Genomic DNA, 17,592 nt, shown 5'->3' with positions numbered 1-17,592 from the left:
TTAAAAAAAAAACCAAAAACATTTATTAAATAGCCAATTGTGACTGGCTTTGTGCTGGGTACCCTAAAGACCATACAGATACAGCAGGTAGACTTACAGTTGTCTTATATAACTCTAGACACTTGTACCATAGGCTTCTCTCCCCCCTCATCTCGGCTAGGGATATGTAATACTTGTGTTCTTTCCTCCCTCCCAGGGCCATCTGTGTGGGGGTCCCTGTTCATTCAGCAGGGGTGATAGATATCCCTATCATTGAGAAGGAGGTGCAAGGCCAGCAGCGACACCATAAGGTAGGTAGGCTTCTTCTGTGCAGAGCTTTCTTTTCAGCCCATTTCCTTGAAGTCAACTCTTGATCTCTCTGGCTTCAGATGACATTGGCACCCAGTTACCGCATGGAGAATGGGAAAACCACGAAGGTCCGTCCAAATAGGCACGCTCATGTTGCTGTGACTCAGTACCGGGTTCTAAGCAGCACTCTGTCCTGTGCCCTCTTAGAGCTGCAGCCCATCACAGGTGAGGTCTTAACATCCCAGGGTGACTTAGCAAATCTAGAATGTTTCCAAATGTCGGTGCAGTTGTGAGCATCTAAAGCTTTTTAGGCCTCTTGTGGCACATTCGGTGCTCTCTCCAGTGCTTGTTGTGAGAGTCTTCACGGGCATGACTTTGTAAGCATTCTGACCAGTCTGTCATTTCTTGGGTGTCCAGCGTGATTCAGGATGATTTAGCAAACATTTCATAAGTATCTCTAATTGCAGGGCATAGGCCTAGGCTTTGGGGGAGGTGCAAAGTAAATGAGACACTGTCCTCAAGGTTTTTACTGTTTAGTAAAAAGATGGGATACATACACCAGTACTTTGAATGAGATGGATTTTCTGGAGATCTGCTATTTTTCGTTTTTCTCAATTATTCAGGGGTGAAGCATCAACTTCGCGTCCACCTAGCCTTTGGATTGGGGTGTCCAGTCCTTGGAGACCATAAATATTCTGAATGGAACAAGTTGGCACCCCAGGTAAGAGGGCCATGACTTCTTCCAATGCATCACAAAAAGGGAGAGATAGTTCTTTGTGCCCAGTGGTTCACAAGCCCAGAATAATTCAGTGAGCAAAGGGTTATCAAGTACCTTTTGGTATTTAATATTGAACTGGACATTTGGAGAGTAGAACAGGCTGTCACAACTGTTGGAGAGTTTATACTCAGAGGAGTTAAATGTTCAGACAGCACATAAGTCTATCAAAAGTCTATGTCATAAAACTCCATAGGCAGAGAACAAGGTGGGGCAGAGCAGGGAAGAGCTTGTGTAGGGTTCATTAGGAGAGCCTTTCTGCTCCATTCATTCTCACTTTTAATTTTGGGTCTCTGAAAGTTAACAGTAACCTGTCTCACCGCTACTGAAGAGCCAAAGAATTCTGCAGGTCTGGTAGAACCCCTTCTTTCTGAAAGCCTCACAGCTAGACTGGTGGCAAATGAAAGTTTGCCAAGGGTTATTATGACTTCTGGATATGAGGACCTTGAGACTATATCTCATCACTTCCCAAGTATAGTTTTGGGGGGAAAGAAGAAGCATAACAATCGCTCTGTCTCCTAGAAGGTTTTTTTTTTTTTTGGAGGGGGGAAGGCAGGGCAATTGGGGTTAAGTGACTTGCCCAAGGTCACACGGCTAGTAAGTGTTAAGTGTCTGAGGCTGGATTTGAACTCAGATCCTCCTGATTCCAGGGCCAGTGCTCTGTTTGGTGACCTAGCCGCCCCATGCCACCTAGCCACCCCTCCTAGAAGGTTTTAAGAGTGGTATCCTCAGAGCAGCTCCAGGCCTTTCCTGCTATTTGAGGATGTGTTTCCTCCATTCTTTCTCATGGTGGGCCTCTCTTTCCCTTTTATAGAAGCTGTCTGTTGGCATCCTGAAGAAACTGGGTTTAGAAAAGACAAAGACCCGCTACCTTCCTCTCCACCTACATGCCCAGCAGCTAATCCTACCTTCCCTGGGCTCTGAGAGTCAGGAACTTAACTTGATTTGCAGGCTCCCCAAGTTCTTTGTGCGTTCTTTATCACGTCTAGAACTGGAAATCCCTGAGAAAGACTGAGATTAGAGTGAGGTACGGAAGTGAGCATGGATGAACTGGATCATATTTCACTGGGTCCATCAGCTTTGCACTCTTGGAGCCAATGTTCTGTGAAGCAAGAGCCTTCAGGAGACAGCTCTCCAGGAGGAGGTCTTCATTGTCCTCTAGCTCCTTTTGACCTGGAGGTCGGAGCTGCTGGCCGGATTGACTTTCCATGGAGCTAGAATTCAGTATCCAAATGTGTAAAGAATGTAAGATATGGTGGGCTGAAGAATCTCAGTTGTTTCACATTCTCTTATGTAAAACAAAGCTTACTTTCTGATAAGGTCCACAGGTTGTGGAAATGAACAGAAGAACCCAGCCAAGCTAGGCAGACTAGTGTAAGTGGGGAGAATTAAATATAGATAATCCCCAAGTTCAGAAATAAGAACCAAGAAGTGTATTCTCCCTACAATAAAATTCTTTTTTAAACTCCATGCTGCTCACCAGGTAAGCTCTTCTGTTTGAATGCTCATTGTGGCTTAACCTGTGTCTGCTGTGCTGGGCAGACAGGTTTCATACCTCTTCTCAAGTGTCCCCCCATGTGCCATCCTCTAGAAGGATCTTCCTCATTCCCACAATAAGGAAGTTGCCCATACCAGATTCCCAGGTTACCTTGATGGCTATTAGGGCATACCGTTTAAGGCCTTAAGTATGAGCATCATGGTCTTTTCTTCTGGCAGCTCCATCTTTGCTGTCCTTCAGGCTTTTGAACCCTAGTTCCTTCTCTTTCTGATCATCTGCACTATTCCAGTACAAGGCCTGTCATCTTACAGCCCTGCCCTCTTTGTCTTTGGTATTTGCTGTATTGTTTTGCATTCCTTCCATGAAGAGGCAGTGAAAGGAAATGCAGTGGCTTCTAAAATGCTCCCCAGAATTTATAACAGAGCTGAGGTTGCTCACTCATCCTGCAAGGTTTGTTTGACTGCATAAACTATTTTGAAAGGTGTCTCTCTTCTTCAAGGGATCAGTCACTCCCCTCTTCTTGTAAACTCCAACTCTTTCCTTAACATTCCTCAAATTATCTGCTACTTTGGGCTTTCCTTCCACACTGAAAGATAGAGGGATTATGGCTTCTTATGAAGGGTAGGAGGGTGGTGGAGAGAGCTGTTTCAGTAGTGATCACAGGCTGTGGGACTCAGGAAAAGGGGGAATATTGACTGTTATGTTAAAGAATTATGAGGAAGAGGGGCGGCCAGGTAGCACAGCAAGTAAGAGCACCGGCTCCAGTGTTGAGAAGACCTGGAGATCGAATCCCGGGCTCAGACACTTAGCACCCACCCAGAAACACCTGGCCGTGTAACCTTGAGCAAGTTACTTAACCCCAATTGCTTAGGGGCGGCCAGGTGGCTCAGCGAGTAAGAGCACCGGCTCCAGTGTCTGGATGACCTGGATCAAATCCGGGCTCAGATACTCAGCACCACACCCAGAAATAACTGGCCGTGTAACCTTGAGCAAGTTACTTAACCCCGATTGCTTAAAAAAAAAAGAATTATGAGGAAGAAAGGGGAAAGGGATGACTTGGGAGTTCTGTGGGGTTCAAGAAGCAGTGGTGGGAATTTTTCAAGTGAGTTAATTGGTGTGAAAGAACTTAACTGTCCAGTGCTAAGGTGGTATTGCTGCTTATGTCAAATCTTCATTATGCCTGTGCAAATCTGTAGTATATGCAGATATTTATATATAATTTTATATAATATGCAGGTATTTCTATTTCTTTTTTTCTTGATTGGATCTGATTTGGAAGCCAGATATCCCCTCTGTGTCTGAAGAAAAAAAACAGCCATCTTGAACTCCTCCAGTAATGGAAAATTCTCTTGGCTTCTATGTTCATTCAGTCCTAGCTTTAGTCAGCTTATTTCTTGTAGCCAAACATACCTCAAATTACTTTTGGCTGAATCAAGGGATGAAGGAGTAGTAGTATAATGGGGGTAAAGGAGCCCCAGTGCTGCTGTTACGTACTCCCTGTGTGCCACTAACACAGCCGTCTTTCTGAGTCCCCTTCTTCACCGTTTCCATGGTGCCCATTGCCATAGTGCATAATCGCTCAGAGTTGTTTGTCTAACATACGGAAGAGGGCTTTAATTTTGCTAATATACTTTAACATTTGCTTAATTCCTGACCATATTTGGGGCATCTTAAGTAAAACCTGCATTCTTCTGATCCTGGGGGCACAGGAATAGGCATCCTATGAGAAAGGGAGAGAGTAGTATTAGACAGCCGAGAAAACAGTTGATGAAATGGAGTCAGGTTGACAGAGCCTGGTAGGGAAGTGAGGGGAGAAAACCCCTAAGTCAGAGAAATAAGTGATTGAAGCACTTGGGAAACTGATAGGCATAGCAGAACAATAGTGAATGTTTACATAGAACTCTGTAGTTAGCAAAGTGTTTTATATACATGATCTCACTTGAGCCTCACAATTCTATAAGTGCTATAAGTATTATCCTCATTTCACAAGAGGGGAAACTGAGGCTCAGAGAGAGATTAAATAATAATAGCTGGCATTTATGTAACACTTTAAGTTTAGCTTTATACATGTTGTCTCCTTTGATCCTCACAACCATCCTGTGAGGTAGGCACTATTATTATTATTTCCATTTTACAGATGAGAAAACTGAAACTAAGGTGAGGGAAAGTGACTTTTTGAGAATCACACAGCTTAGTGTCTAAGGCAGGATTTTAATTCAAGTCTTCCTGACTCTAAGGCCAACTTCGGTCCACTAGGCTAAAGCCTTGGTCACTAGTAAGTAGCAAAAGAGATTTAGATCTGACTCTCCAACTTTTAAATTTGGTCATTTGAAAGAATTGACTTACGCCAGTGCCTCCCCATTGCATGGAGGTGACCGATTTTTGAACAAGGTCTGACAGGGCTTCTCAAGGGGAATGCCTTCAAGTGTAGCCCCTGTGATGGGCTCTAGGCCATTCTTCTAAGAACCTGGACACTAAATCAGGAGAGGCTCATCACCAGGGAATTTGCCACCAGATGTTAATTTTTAAATTTTTTTAGCCCCAGCAATTCACAGGGACTGCTTACTAAGACTTTTGTGGTGGGGTTGAATTCTGCAGTGGATGGAGGGCTCATGCCAATACAATCTTGTATCCTTAAAACATTAAAGTTTAATATCAAATGATGTCAATATAACCCAAACTTAGAGGTCAAGATGAATGTTGGTCTTCACAATGGTCTCCAAAGGAGGTTTATCATTTATTCAGATGGAACTTCTGTTTTGGAATTGCCTTCAGAAACAGATCCTCCCCACACACAAAAAAACAGTTTTTACTTTTACTTTGTCATAGGTGCACCTGGGTGGGTCTCTAGATCCTATGATCCTTTAGGTTGGGAGGAGAAAGAAAACCTCATCAGAGAGAAAGCAGTAGTCTCAGAGAACTTGAGATTTTTCCAGATGGAGCTCTGACCTAAGAGAGTAGAGGCCTGGCCACAGAGGAACTCACTAGCAGCTCCCAAGTTACACTAGAAATTAGTGAGTTCTAGCTAATCTAAATTGGAATTCAGGTCATACTCTCATTCAGTTTGGGATCTTTTGTATAATGGACAGCTCAGTGGCTCTGGGTGGAACTTGCAGAATGATAAAAAATTTTAGGTGAGGACCTCAATCTTACCTGTAAGATGATGTGTGATTTTTCTATCCTTTATTGTTTGCATGTGTCACAGGAAGAGAACAGTGGAATACGACTCAGGAGACATGATTTCTAGTCCTGGCTCTGCCATTAAATTGCTTAGAGACCTAAGGTCAGGTTTTCAACCTCTCTGGCCCTCAGTTTTCTGATTTCTAAGCTGAGTGCATAGACTAGGGTGGTTTTTTTAGTTTCTTTTCAGCTCCTACCTTCCATGATTCTAAATCATTTTATTTGTCAAGAGGCACTAAGATAACTGCATGCTTTCCTACCATGTGCCCTGCCTGTAGGCTACAGTCCTAAGCATCACAGTTTCTATAGCAACAACAGCCGTTCTCTACACAAGTGGTAGGGAAACATAGGAAAACCCACTCTTTTCACTCTTATACATCCAACTGTGAGACAGATTTATAACATGATACATACCCATTCGCACTCATGACACACATACATCCTACATGTCTACACATACCTTAGACATGTATAACCTCATATATGCTGGACCTTCTGCCTGCCCTTTCCCACCTAAAGGTGATTCATAGCTTCCACAGTCTCTTACATCTCAGACACCTCATACCTACCTACAAGAGAAGAAACATAAAAGTTAATGACATTGCCAGTGAATAACACAGATAATTAGTATTCCCCTTCTCCATCATTCCTTCCAAAATAATGGTGCTTTTGGTATTTAGGCATGAATGGTGCCTCCTTTATTAAGCCTACATCAAGGAATCTGTATCAAGCACATATGTTTGTACAATCAAAAACCCATGCATATGGTTGGTGGGCTGCTAGTGAAATCAGCTTTAAGTTTTGGGGCAGCCACCAGGGGGCAGCAGTACTCCGTGCTGTCTCCCCCTGCCATCGCACTAATCAGGAGAGATGTCAAGTATTCTGGAACTCAGACTAGTGTCCTTGGCTCGGCCACTCCTAACCAGACATCCTTGTCTGGGACTTTTCTAGCATTTCCAGCCCCAAAGTCTCTGTCACCTTAACTGTTTCAGGGTAGGGCTAAGGAGGTTTTCATGTTCTCTGAGGAGAAAGGAAGGCAGAAGTCATGGGGGTATATCCAGGCTTGCAGCCTCAGACCATCACAAGAAGCTCCAAAGCCAGAGAGCCCAGCCTGGGAATGGGACTTCTCTGTCTAGGGTAGCATAGATACTACTATGTCTGAGGCAAGATTCAGAGGGTTCCCCATTGGCTTTGTTTAGTGCTTAAAAGACCTTTAATCCACTGCTCCTCCTGGCTAAGAGGTCTTTTCTCCTCTTATGCTCCAGTGCCATTCATCTTGGTCCAGCCAGCTTACCATTTGCTCCCTACCCCTCCAACTCACCCTCTTCCTCCATATATGTAGCAGCAAGCACCCCAAGCATCCACAGGGTTTGCTGCCAATACAGGTTCTTGAATCTGCTTTGATAAAGGAAAGCAACTCAAAATGGGTTAACAAGCTTACTTTAATCAGTCAAACATATATCATTTACCTCATTCAGGGGAAAAAGGTCAGCACCCTGAACTTCAAAGTATACAGGCAGAATTATCAAGACAGAAACAGATCAAGTAGACAGCTTTCTAAACTGTCCAACCATTATATCCATACCAAATCAACATCTGGGTTTCAAAGCTGGGGGAGGCTCTGGACAACCGCTTTCCAGAGTTTCATCTGATCAAATCACAGAACACTTCTCAAAGTGAGCCCCAAAACAAAGCTACACATCAGGGCTTATATAGCCTTCTCCTGGCTCAGAGAATGTAACAACCTTATTGATACTCACTGGCCAATCAAGAAGTATCTACTGAAAAACAAGCCTCCCACCCCAGGCTCCAGGTGCACTTTAGCCTAGGGGCAGGGAAGATCTTACAAATTTACATTCCCATTACAATATACCATGGGACTTTTGGTCTATCTTGAAATATATAGCCTTACCTCTTCTTTTTGGAACCATCTCTGTCTTCTTTAAACTCAACTCAGGACTTACTTTTGAAGTCTTACTATCTGTGTATTCCTGGGCAAGTCAGTTAACCTCTTTTAGGGGTTCTCATGTTTAAAATGAGGCAAGTTGGGTTCTAAAGGTCCTTTCAAGTAATTAATCTATGATACTTTGACTACCAGCTAGGTGGCTCAGTGGATAGAGTATTAGATATGGAGTGAAGAAGACCTGAATTAAAATCTGACCTCAGATACTTAACCAGGTTTGTGACCCTGGGTTGGTCACTTAACCTCTGTTTGCCTCAGTTTCCTCAAGTATAAAATGGGGATGATAATAGCACCTACCTCACAAGATTGTTGTGAGAATCAAATGAGATCAGGTTTGTAACTAGCACACATAGTAGGTACTTAACAAATACTTACTGCTTCTTTATCCCCTTATGATTCTATGATCTTTACGACTCACTGTACCATGCTCCAGTTTTTCCTGTTCTCCTGTCTTCTTGCATAACCTCTTTTGTTTATGGTGCATGTTACTGTTTTCCACAGCAGTCCAATTGCTTAGTATTTATGTGTGCATATATGCTCTGGTTTTAGAAAATCCTGAATCAGGAAATCTAAAGTCATATAATTAAAGGATAATAATTTATATTTTAGAAGAGACTGTCCAGGAGAATATTTAAAATATGATTCAGTATTTAAAACTTTCAATTTATATGACTTTTCTTTTTGGAGGGCAATTGGGGTTAAGTGACTTGTCCCAGGCCACACGGCTAGTTTTTGTTTTAAGTATCTGAGGCCGGATTTGAACTCAGGTCCTCCTGACTCCAGGGCCGGAGCTCTAATCACTTTGCCACCTAGCCGCCCCCAATTTATATGACTTTTCAAGAACATGCCTGTTTTATAAAATGATGCTTATATATATATATATATATGTATATATATATATGTATGTGTGTATGTATGTGTATATATACACATATATATTTGTGTATGTATTTAAATATGCACATAATAGAAAGAGAGAGTCAGTTCTGTGTGGTTGTTGTTGGTTAGTTCTTTGGTTACATATTGTGGAAATTAATTTATATGTGTGCCTTCCAGACTACATCTGGAGTGTTGAGTTTCATCTGGGTGCCGTGTCTTAGGAAGGACTTTGACATCTAAGATCTACTACATGATGTGACTGTACAACCAAGATGGTGAAGCAACTATATAGTTTATGCCTATAGTTTTTATAGTTTTAGGATTTATTTTATAGTTTTAGGATCATTTGAAAGAACTAAGGGTGTTTAGCTTCGGGAAGAGAAGAGGCATGAAAATGATAGCCGCTTTCAGATATTTAAAGGGAAAGGAACCTTAAAACACATTTGCTGAATTTGTCTTTTTTTTGTTGGGGTTTTTTTTGCACTTTTTTTGGAGGGCAGTTGGGGTTAAGTGATTTGCCCAAGGTCACAAGGCTAGTTTTTGTGTTAAGTGTCTGAGGCCACATTTGAATTCAGGTCCTCCTGACTCCAGGGCCAGTGCACTATTCACTGTGTCACCTAGCCTGCCCAACTGAATTTAATTGTCAAAGAAGGATTAGACTTGTTCTGTGAGTGCCCCAAAGGACAAAATTAGGACCAACTGGTAGAAGTTCTAGGGAGGTAGATTTTGACTTAAAGATAAAAAAATTCCCAACAATTAGAGCTCTGTGTGTGTGTGTGTGTATATATGTACACACACACACACACACACACACATATCATTACTGGAGGTGTTCAAGCAGAAATTTGGTGATCACTTGGTAATAATGTATAGGAGATTTATGTTTAAGGTAGAGGGGTTCCTTCTAACTCTTAAATGCTATAATTTTATGTAATATTATCCCTATATCTTCTTTCTTCCCTTCTTGTGCCCTTCTCCTAACCTCTGGGCCCCTCGGTTAGTCTGTTAGTTTATTAAAGACAGAAAATGCTACATCCCTTTCTTCTTCCTATAATATTTAGACCAATGCTCACACATGGATATCCCATCATTGCTGTTGATTTAATTACATTATTCCATTTCTGAGATTGAGGGAGGGAGTGTTTAAAATATTTTTCCTCTTCCTCCTCCATTTGCCTCCCTTTCCCATTTTTAACCCCATAGTCAGGCCCTGCACCAGAGGTTTACAAAGCACGTTCCCCTTACAACAACTCTGTGGGCTATGGAGTACAAATGTTAACTGTTTTACAGATGAAGAAGCTGAGTCTCAGGAGGTTGAGAGGATGGTTCAGGCCAAGGGGAGAGAGAGAAAAGTGTGTGTTGTTATTAAGGGAAAGAAGCCTAAAGAAACAGCATGGTCCTATGGGTCTGTTCCTCATGGTTTCCCAAACCCTAACCTGTCAGAACTCACCCAAGAGAAGAACTTCTTGACCTTTTCCAAGTCATAGACCTCTTTAGGCAGTATGGCGAAGCCCATGCACCCCTTCTCAGAATAACACTTTGTGGTCTGCATTTGTAATTGTAGGAAATGCTTAATTTCACTTAGAGGTTAGTGAAAATAAAGAAGTCACGTTTTTTTCCATCCAAATTTGGTGACCCTCCCAGAAATCTATTCCATGGATCCCCAGTTAAGAATGCTTACCTTAGAAAATCCGTGAGGATGCAAGAGCAGGGCAGACAAGGCCTGCAAACAATAGGGTGGATATAGATATTCCTGCCCTGGGACTTGGTGGGAGTAGAGTTAAAGTTCTGGGGGCTGTAGGAAGAGAGGCTATGCCGAGTCACCTTTCAGCAGTCAGGAAGCTATTACCATCTGTCTATCAACAGTCACTGAGGCCCTTGGAGTGGTAGCCCTTGCTCAATTTAAGGGGTGGAGCGTGGGGAAGGGTCCCCACTTTGATCTGAACAGCAGGGGTCAGGAAAGGAGCAGGACACTGGGGCCAAGGGGAGGGGGTTCTGGAGACAATCTCCTCTTCCATCTCGGGCTCTGATGGGGGGAGACGCCAGTTTGTCTTCCTCACCCCTTTTATCTTCCTGTCTTCTCTGGCCAGTTTTTCCTCAGCCCCAACCTCTGGGCCCCACCAAGTACACCAGCCTTACTCCTTGGCTAGAGGCTCCAACCTACTCCCAGGCTGCTTTCCCCATCACCTTCTCTTTCCAGGGATATCACTGCCCTGAGCCTGGTTCTGACAACAGTTGGAGCTCAAGGGAAAGGGAGGGGAGGTTTGGAGAGCAGAGAGACCGGTGATCCATAGAGGTGGGGGGTGGGAGTAGATGGTGAAGAGAGGGGACTGAGGCCTGAAGATGGTTCTTCCTCATTTTTCAGTTGATTTAGGGGGCTTTATAATGATTATATAATACCATATACAGAGATTTAGTGGTGGGAGAAAACAGAGACCAAGGGAGAAGGCAGAAGGATAGAGAGTAAGGGAAAGTCAGCTTGAGAGCCCCTTGCTATAGGGAGCCCCCTGCTAGATGCCTTCTCTGCTGGCATCCTCAGTGTTCCACATTCTTCCACTTCATACACCGGGGCCTCTCTGCATCCAGGACCCTGAATGGCTGCCAGCTCAGCTCAGCCCAGCCATGAGTCTGGCCTTTTTCCTGTCTAGAGTTACAGAATTTTCCAGAAGAGTTTTCTTAGTTTTCTTCTGGAGTTGTAAACCAGATTTGCCCTGCACGCACCTACTTCCTCCACCTCCTCTCCTCTTCCTCTCATGTGTTCCCTACCCCCCACCCTAGCCCTTACACTGAGATGTCAAGCAAGAGTACAAAAGACGACCAAGACTCTCAGAGGGCCAGTCAGGGCCTCAAAATGAGAAGTGGGGGAGGCTTTCTGGTATGTAGCTCAGATGTCTTGTTTTCCAGGTATCCTGTAGCCCAGTAAAGTACCAGAACGATTTCCCCTGTGCCTCTGTTCCCTTCCTTGGACCCAAGATTGGGTGAGGCCGCTAGGACAAGACACTATGTCTGGGAAAGGTGAAGGAGAGGAAGAGAAAAGGGTGAAAAGTTCTCTTCATTTCACAGATGGGGAAACTAAGGTCAAGGTCTCAGCTTCACCTTAAGGAGCTTCGCAGTGGCCAAGAGGTTAGGGCTGAAGAGCTAAATTAGGGAGTCTCTCATACTTCTGGCACAGAGTTCTGGGAGTAGGGTGGAGATTCCTGTCCCCCAAACCATTGGATTCAGGAGACAATGCAAGCCTCCCATCAAAATGTCCCCTTTGTGCAGGGAGTCTTCTTCAGGGGAGCCAAATATTGATCAGGGACTCAGGTTAGGAGAAGAAATGGATTGAGAAGGAGATAGAAGGTCATGGGTAATTACTGTTCTAACAATCCAGGATTTAGAGCTGGAAGGGACTTTAGAGGCCATTTAATCTAGCCTTCTCATTTTACAAATGGGGAAACTGAGGCTTAAAGGGACATGATTTGGCAAAAATCACACAGCCAATAAATGATAGAGCTAGGATTCAAACCCAGGGCCTCTGGGCAGCTAGGTGGTGCAGATTCAGAAAGATCTGAGTTCAAATAGAGCTTTAGACACTAGATGTATGATCCTGGGCAAATCACTTAACCTCTGCCTCATTTTTCTCAGCTATAAAATGGGGATAATAATAACACCCTGGGTTATTAGGAGGATCAAATAAGATGCAAAATGCCTAGCACAGTGTCTGGCACATAGTGGTTCATAATTGTTTCCTTCCCCCTTTCTTCCAAATCCAGTATTCTTTACGCCTTTCTGCCTTCTTCATCCAGCAGCTTCATGGGGGTGTAAATCCAGTGTGGAAAGTGGACTTCTTTTCTTAGTTTGAGAGTAGCTGACAGGGAGAAATCTTGACTCTGTGTCAGCGCTGCTGCCCACAGGACTAGATCATAGGGCTAAAGAACTCTTGGCCCTGTGTCCATATCCATGTCTCAGGAGGAGGAGGATACTTAGGGAGACCACATTAGCAGCTCCCTCTTTTCCTCCTCCCTCCAAACAAGTCCCGTCACTGCTTGGCATCACTCATCCCAGGGCAATTTAGCTGCCATCAAGGCCTGTTATCTGACTTAGAGGAAGGGGAGTTGAGGGGGAATAAAGAGGTCAGAGTTGGAAGGACAGTTGAGAGGGGATTGGGGGTTATGGGAGGGTCGGGGAGAGAGAAACACAGGTGTCTTTGTTTCTGAAGGGCAGGCTGAGAGGGAATAGAGGGAAGAGGCAGGTGGAAACTCAGCAGACCATCTCTCTGCCCTGCCTGGTCTGCAGCTTCAGGCAAGCTATCTGCTTAGGCCCAGCCCCTGCCCCATGCTCTCCCCCAAGCAGCTGCAGGCAGCTCAGTGTCTGGAGAACTGAATTAAGTTGTCCTCACCTCTCCCAGCATTAATAAGGCCCCCAGGGCCTGTGACAAGAGCTGTCAGTGCTGTATCGGCTCTAGCAATCTATTGGAGAGGCCAAGCAGCTTAGGACACCTGGGAGAGATGCCAGATAAAAAGAGAGGGGAGCTGGGGGCTCCTCAGGAGAATGAAAGAAGAGCAATTTAAAGTGCAGGAGCTAGGGACAGAGAACTTAGTCTTTATGAGGCAGCTCCTCATGAGAAGCATGACGCCTGAATTCTCTTCTTTTCTATTGATTGATTATGGTCAGTTTTGTCTCCTTCCTGACATCGGGACTGGGAGGACAAGATGGGGCCTTGAAGCCACTTGGGACTAAATAGATGGAAGTAAGTACCAGGGCTTCTGGCCCAGTGCCTCCCTGGTGTTGCCTGCTCATCTGAAACCCTCATCTGGTATAATGCCAACCCAGGCAATATCTGCCAGGAGGTCAGTTTCCCAGTCTAATATGCCAGGGACTACAAAGGAATTCAGTTCAGCTGGTGGGAGTCATTCCCATGGATGGGCTGAACCAGGTGGCTTTCACTAGGGAACTTAGTAGTATTGCAGGGGGAGCTTAGCAGAGAACGTTGGGAGCCCAAACTATTGAAAACATGACCTTCATCCTTCTTTTCCTCATTCTCCACTGCCATCTAGAGATGGTCAAGAGAACAATCCAGCCCTGCAGACCATCCCCAAGTGCTTCTGAGACTTTCTCCATCAAAGATCTCTGCTCCAGGATATTGCCTGACAAAGGCAGTGAGCCTAGGCATGGGCCATTGAACTGACTTCATTGAGCCCAACCCAGCTGACTTCAAAACCATGAAGCCGGGTAATAGCAGAAGCCTGACAGCTGCAGCAGCTGTGTTCAGCCTCTCTCCCCAAAGTGCATATTTATTAGCATTATATGGGCATTATCTCAGCAGTAAAACGGCACATCTGGAACTGTTCTCTGACTCCTTTAATTGCCTCATTATTTTCCCAAAGAGCAGCCCCCTATCACCCCCTTCCCCTCAGGCCCCTAGGGACTGTCCAGAAGTCAGCCTGAAGCCCTTAGCCCTGGTAGTGGATTCAGACACTTGACACTGGGGTGGGGAAGAAAGGCTTTATTTTTCTGGCATTACAATCTCTCAATAGGTGTTCAGAGCAATGAAATGGATCTCTTTTTTTTGCCCCATTAAGCTTCTGGGCCTTAAGAAGGGTCAAAACCCAAAGAGGAAGAAAACAGTTTTCCCTGAATTGGGGTGTGGTGCAGACTTTTCTTGAGGGCCCTCAATCAGCTAATCAATAACTGTTAGATGGACATATAAGAAAGGCAAATTTAGACATGATATTAGGAAACACTTCCTAACAATTAGAGCTGTACAAAAATGGAAGTCTCTCTTGGGTGGTATCAGGTTCTCCCTCATTGAAGGCAGTTGAGTAGGGAGACTAGACACTACTTTGGGGATGCTCTAGAGGGGATTGTGGGTCATGTATGGGTTGAATTAAATGACTTTTGAAGATAATTCCAGTGATTGGAAGGCACAACTCCTCTTTCCAAAAGGAGGTTGAAGATTGGGCTGGAGGCAAGTGTGTGATGAGATGGGAGGCACATAGTCAAATGGGAGGCCCCACTTTAATATTCCTCTTCTTTTGGAAGGGTGGAGATTAGGCAGGAAAGAGCACCGCAGGGGTTGGAAATGAGACCTGAAAGGCAAAAGAAAGAAGTCCTGTTCAGCACCAACTTTCCCTCTTCCCTCAAGGGACAGGCACAGGAGATGGAAGGCCTGAGGTCAAAGGGAAGGTTGCCCCTCTTTGTAGCAGAGGTTTTCTACATCCTACTTGAGAGATGAAGTTGGCAGCAGGAGGTAGAAGTTGCCTTGTGCTGGCACAGTTGTTGCTTTGTGGTAAATGAAAGACAGCCCTTTGCTAAACTAGCAAGAGATGGGAGGCACAAGGCATGAAGTCAGAGCCAGGTTCTCATGCCTGGTCATACCCTTAACATATCTCAGTGATTCTGAACAACTGCAAGTCATCATGCAAATCCCTTTCCTCACTCCACTCCCCACCACCAGTTCCTTATTCCTATCCCCCTCAACCCTTCTACCTCAAAGTTTTAACCAGATACCACCCAGCCCTTCCACTGTGCTCTGTGGAATGCCTGTTCCATAGGCAACAAACTTCTCTTCATTCCAAATCTTTTCCTCTCTCACTCATTCCATGTACTAGCTATTACTGAAATCTGCTTCCCCTTTGATGACGCAGCTTCCTTGGATACCCATTCCACTATTGGCTGCATGTTCACTTATTCCCTTTGACTCACTGGTCAAGGGAGAAAAGTTGGAATACTTCTTGTTTCTCATCACCACTTCCAGATTCTTCCTCTATCTCCATCACTCAGAAACCTCTCCTCCTTTGAGGTTCCTGCTATTCAAACCTACCAACCAATCAAAGCCCTGGTCTGTTGTCTACAGACTTCTACGTCACTCCCCTTCCTTCCTCAGTGAGTTTGGTCCATGACTCAATATTTTTCTCTTTCCCAACTCCTTCCCTGATACTAGAGTACTTCAGCATATGTATTTACTCTCCCTAATCACTCATTCCCTCAACCTACTCACTTTTCATGACCTATTCTTCCACCCCCACCTCAGCCATGCACAGAGATGGTCATATCCTTAATCTTGCCATCACCCACAAATGTACCACCTCTATATTCAAGAATTCCAAATTTTTGTATCCAATCATAACCAATTGGCTTTTCATGTCTCCCTCTGCCTTCTCTTACAAAACCCTGCTTTTCATTTACAGCATTAACTTCAGTCCTTTGACCCCTCAATTCTTTCCCTGGCCATGTACCTTGCATGGGCCACTCTACTCTTTTCCCCACCTTGATCTTTGGTGAACCAATTCAACACTACACTATTCTTCTGTTGAATCTCTATCACCTTTGCCAATCACACATAGTCAAACCTCAGCCCTGGGTCACTTCCACCATTTACCTCCTTGGCTCCTACATCCATGCTGCTAAATGAAAGTGGAGAAAAACATGCAACACTTCTAACTGGGTGTACTACAAATATATTAATAACATGTTGATCAACCTCAGCTGGGCCCTCATTACTGCTAGCATTCCTTTTGTACCTTCCTTGCCTACTCACTACCCCACTCCACAGCTGCGTCCTAAAACCTCTCATGCCTCCCCCTTTCCCCTACTCTCTCAGCTGAGAATCTTGCCTCATATTTTATAGAAAAAAACTGAGGCCATTTACCATAAGTTCCCTCTTTTCCCCTCTTCCCCATCTCCAATCACTCAGATGCTTTCTGCCACTTTCTCCTCCAGCTGTCTTTCAGGCTTCTGAAATAGGATGTCTAGTAAATATCTTGAATTTAATATGTCCAATACAGAGGTTATCATCTTTTCCCCTAAAATCCTTCCCCCTTCCTACTTTCCTATTACTGTAGAGGGCAACACCATCCTCCTAGTCCCTCAGGCTTACAACACCAAGAGTCATCCTGGATTTCTCAAGATCTCTCACCCCCATATCTAATCTGCTGCTGATACCTCCCGATTTCACCTTTGCAATCTCTCATATACACCCACTTCTCTCTTCTGACACTGCCACCCCTCTGGTATAGGCTCTCATTACCTCATGCCAGGATTATTGTTAATAGTCCACTTATGGTTCTGCCTGCCTTAAGTCTCTCTCCATTTCAGTCCATCTTCCATTCAGCCACTAAAGGGATTTTCCTAAAGCACCCTCTCCACCTTCTACCCACCCCCACACATCTCAGTAAACTCCTGTGACTTCCTATTTCCCCCAGGATCAAATGGAAAATGCTCATTTTGACATGCAAAGTCCTTCATAACCTAGCCCCTTTCTGCCTTTACCAGTTCTCTTACAAAATCTTGCTCCCTGACATGTACTCTTCAATCCAGTGTTACTGGCCTCCTGATTTTACAGCCGAGACACTGCATCTCTTAGCTCCAGGAATTTTCTCTGGCTATTCCCCGTGTCTGTATTGTTCTCCCTTCTCATCACCACCTACTGACTTTCCTGGTTTCCTGTAAGTCTCAACTCTAAGCTCATCTTCTACAGGAAGCCTTCCCCAATCCCCCTTAATTCTAGTACCTTTCCTTTGTTAATTATTTAATTTTTATCCGTATGTAGTTTTTTTATATGTATTTGTTTGTTGTCTCTCCCACTGGATTGTGAACTTCTAGTCTTCCACCTCTTTTTGTATTTTCAGCATTTAGCTTAGTGCCTGGTACATCGCAGCCCTTTAATAAATGTTTATTGCTCGATTATTGAGTACTTCTTGTATTTTTAGCACTGTGCTAGATAATTTAGAGTTATTAAGAGTTGCATGAGATAAGGTCCCTGATTAACTTACACACCACTTGAGACAACAAAATAAAACCAGTATACACCAAGCAATTACATTTAAAACTGGTAAACCAAAGATAAGTGGACCAAGAGTTGAGAGACAGAAAAGAAATCCATTTGTGCTAGACTAGTCTGGGAAGGCTCATGAAGAAAGGTAAGATTTGAATTGGGTCTTGATTGAGGAATACAGTTTAGTTTACCAGAGAGAGTGTGTGGGGAAATGAGGAGAAAGGAATACTTGAGCAAAGTCATATGCTCTT

At 44.2% G+C, this 17,592-nt stretch overlaps 1 protein-coding gene and 1 long non-coding RNA gene across 6 annotated transcripts in view; one reads left to right on the top strand and one right to left on the bottom strand.

Annotated features, from left to right (window-relative positions):
* The window catches only part of RPUSD4 (RNA pseudouridine synthase D4), a 39,172-nt gene that overhangs the window by 17,776 nt on the left and 3,804 nt on the right, over positions 1–17,592 (top strand). For 2 of the 3 annotated variants that reach the window (XM_069079849.1, XM_069079850.1), the window contains exons 4-6: positions 197–290; positions 369–513; positions 912–1,009. In XM_069079849.1, coding sequence (XP_068935950.1) covers positions 197–290; positions 369–513; positions 912–1,009 — 337 coding nt within the window. Of the gene's footprint in view, positions 1–196; positions 291–368; positions 514–911; positions 1,010–1,877; positions 2,534–17,592 lie in introns of those variants that run through there. The other variant, XM_069079848.1, reaches the window with a different exon arrangement.
* The window catches only part of LOC138154844 (uncharacterized), an 83,920-nt gene continuing 80,543 nt past the window's right edge, over positions 14,216–17,592 (bottom strand). For all 3 annotated transcript variants that reach the window (XR_011166690.1, XR_011166689.1, XR_011166688.1), the window contains one exon: positions 14,216–14,654. This is a non-coding gene — a long non-coding RNA (uncharacterized lncRNA). The remainder of the gene's footprint in view (positions 14,655–17,592) is intronic.

Source organism: Petaurus breviceps, unplaced genomic scaffold (assembly GCF_028583685.1).
Source record: "Petaurus breviceps papuanus isolate PSGF00001 unplaced genomic scaffold, PetGlider_PUasm1.0 91133, whole genome shotgun sequence".
In the NCBI taxonomy this organism is placed as follows: domain Eukaryota; kingdom Metazoa; phylum Chordata; class Mammalia; order Diprotodontia; family Petauridae; genus Petaurus; species Petaurus breviceps.
This window is presented reverse-complemented; position numbering and strand designations above follow the sequence as displayed.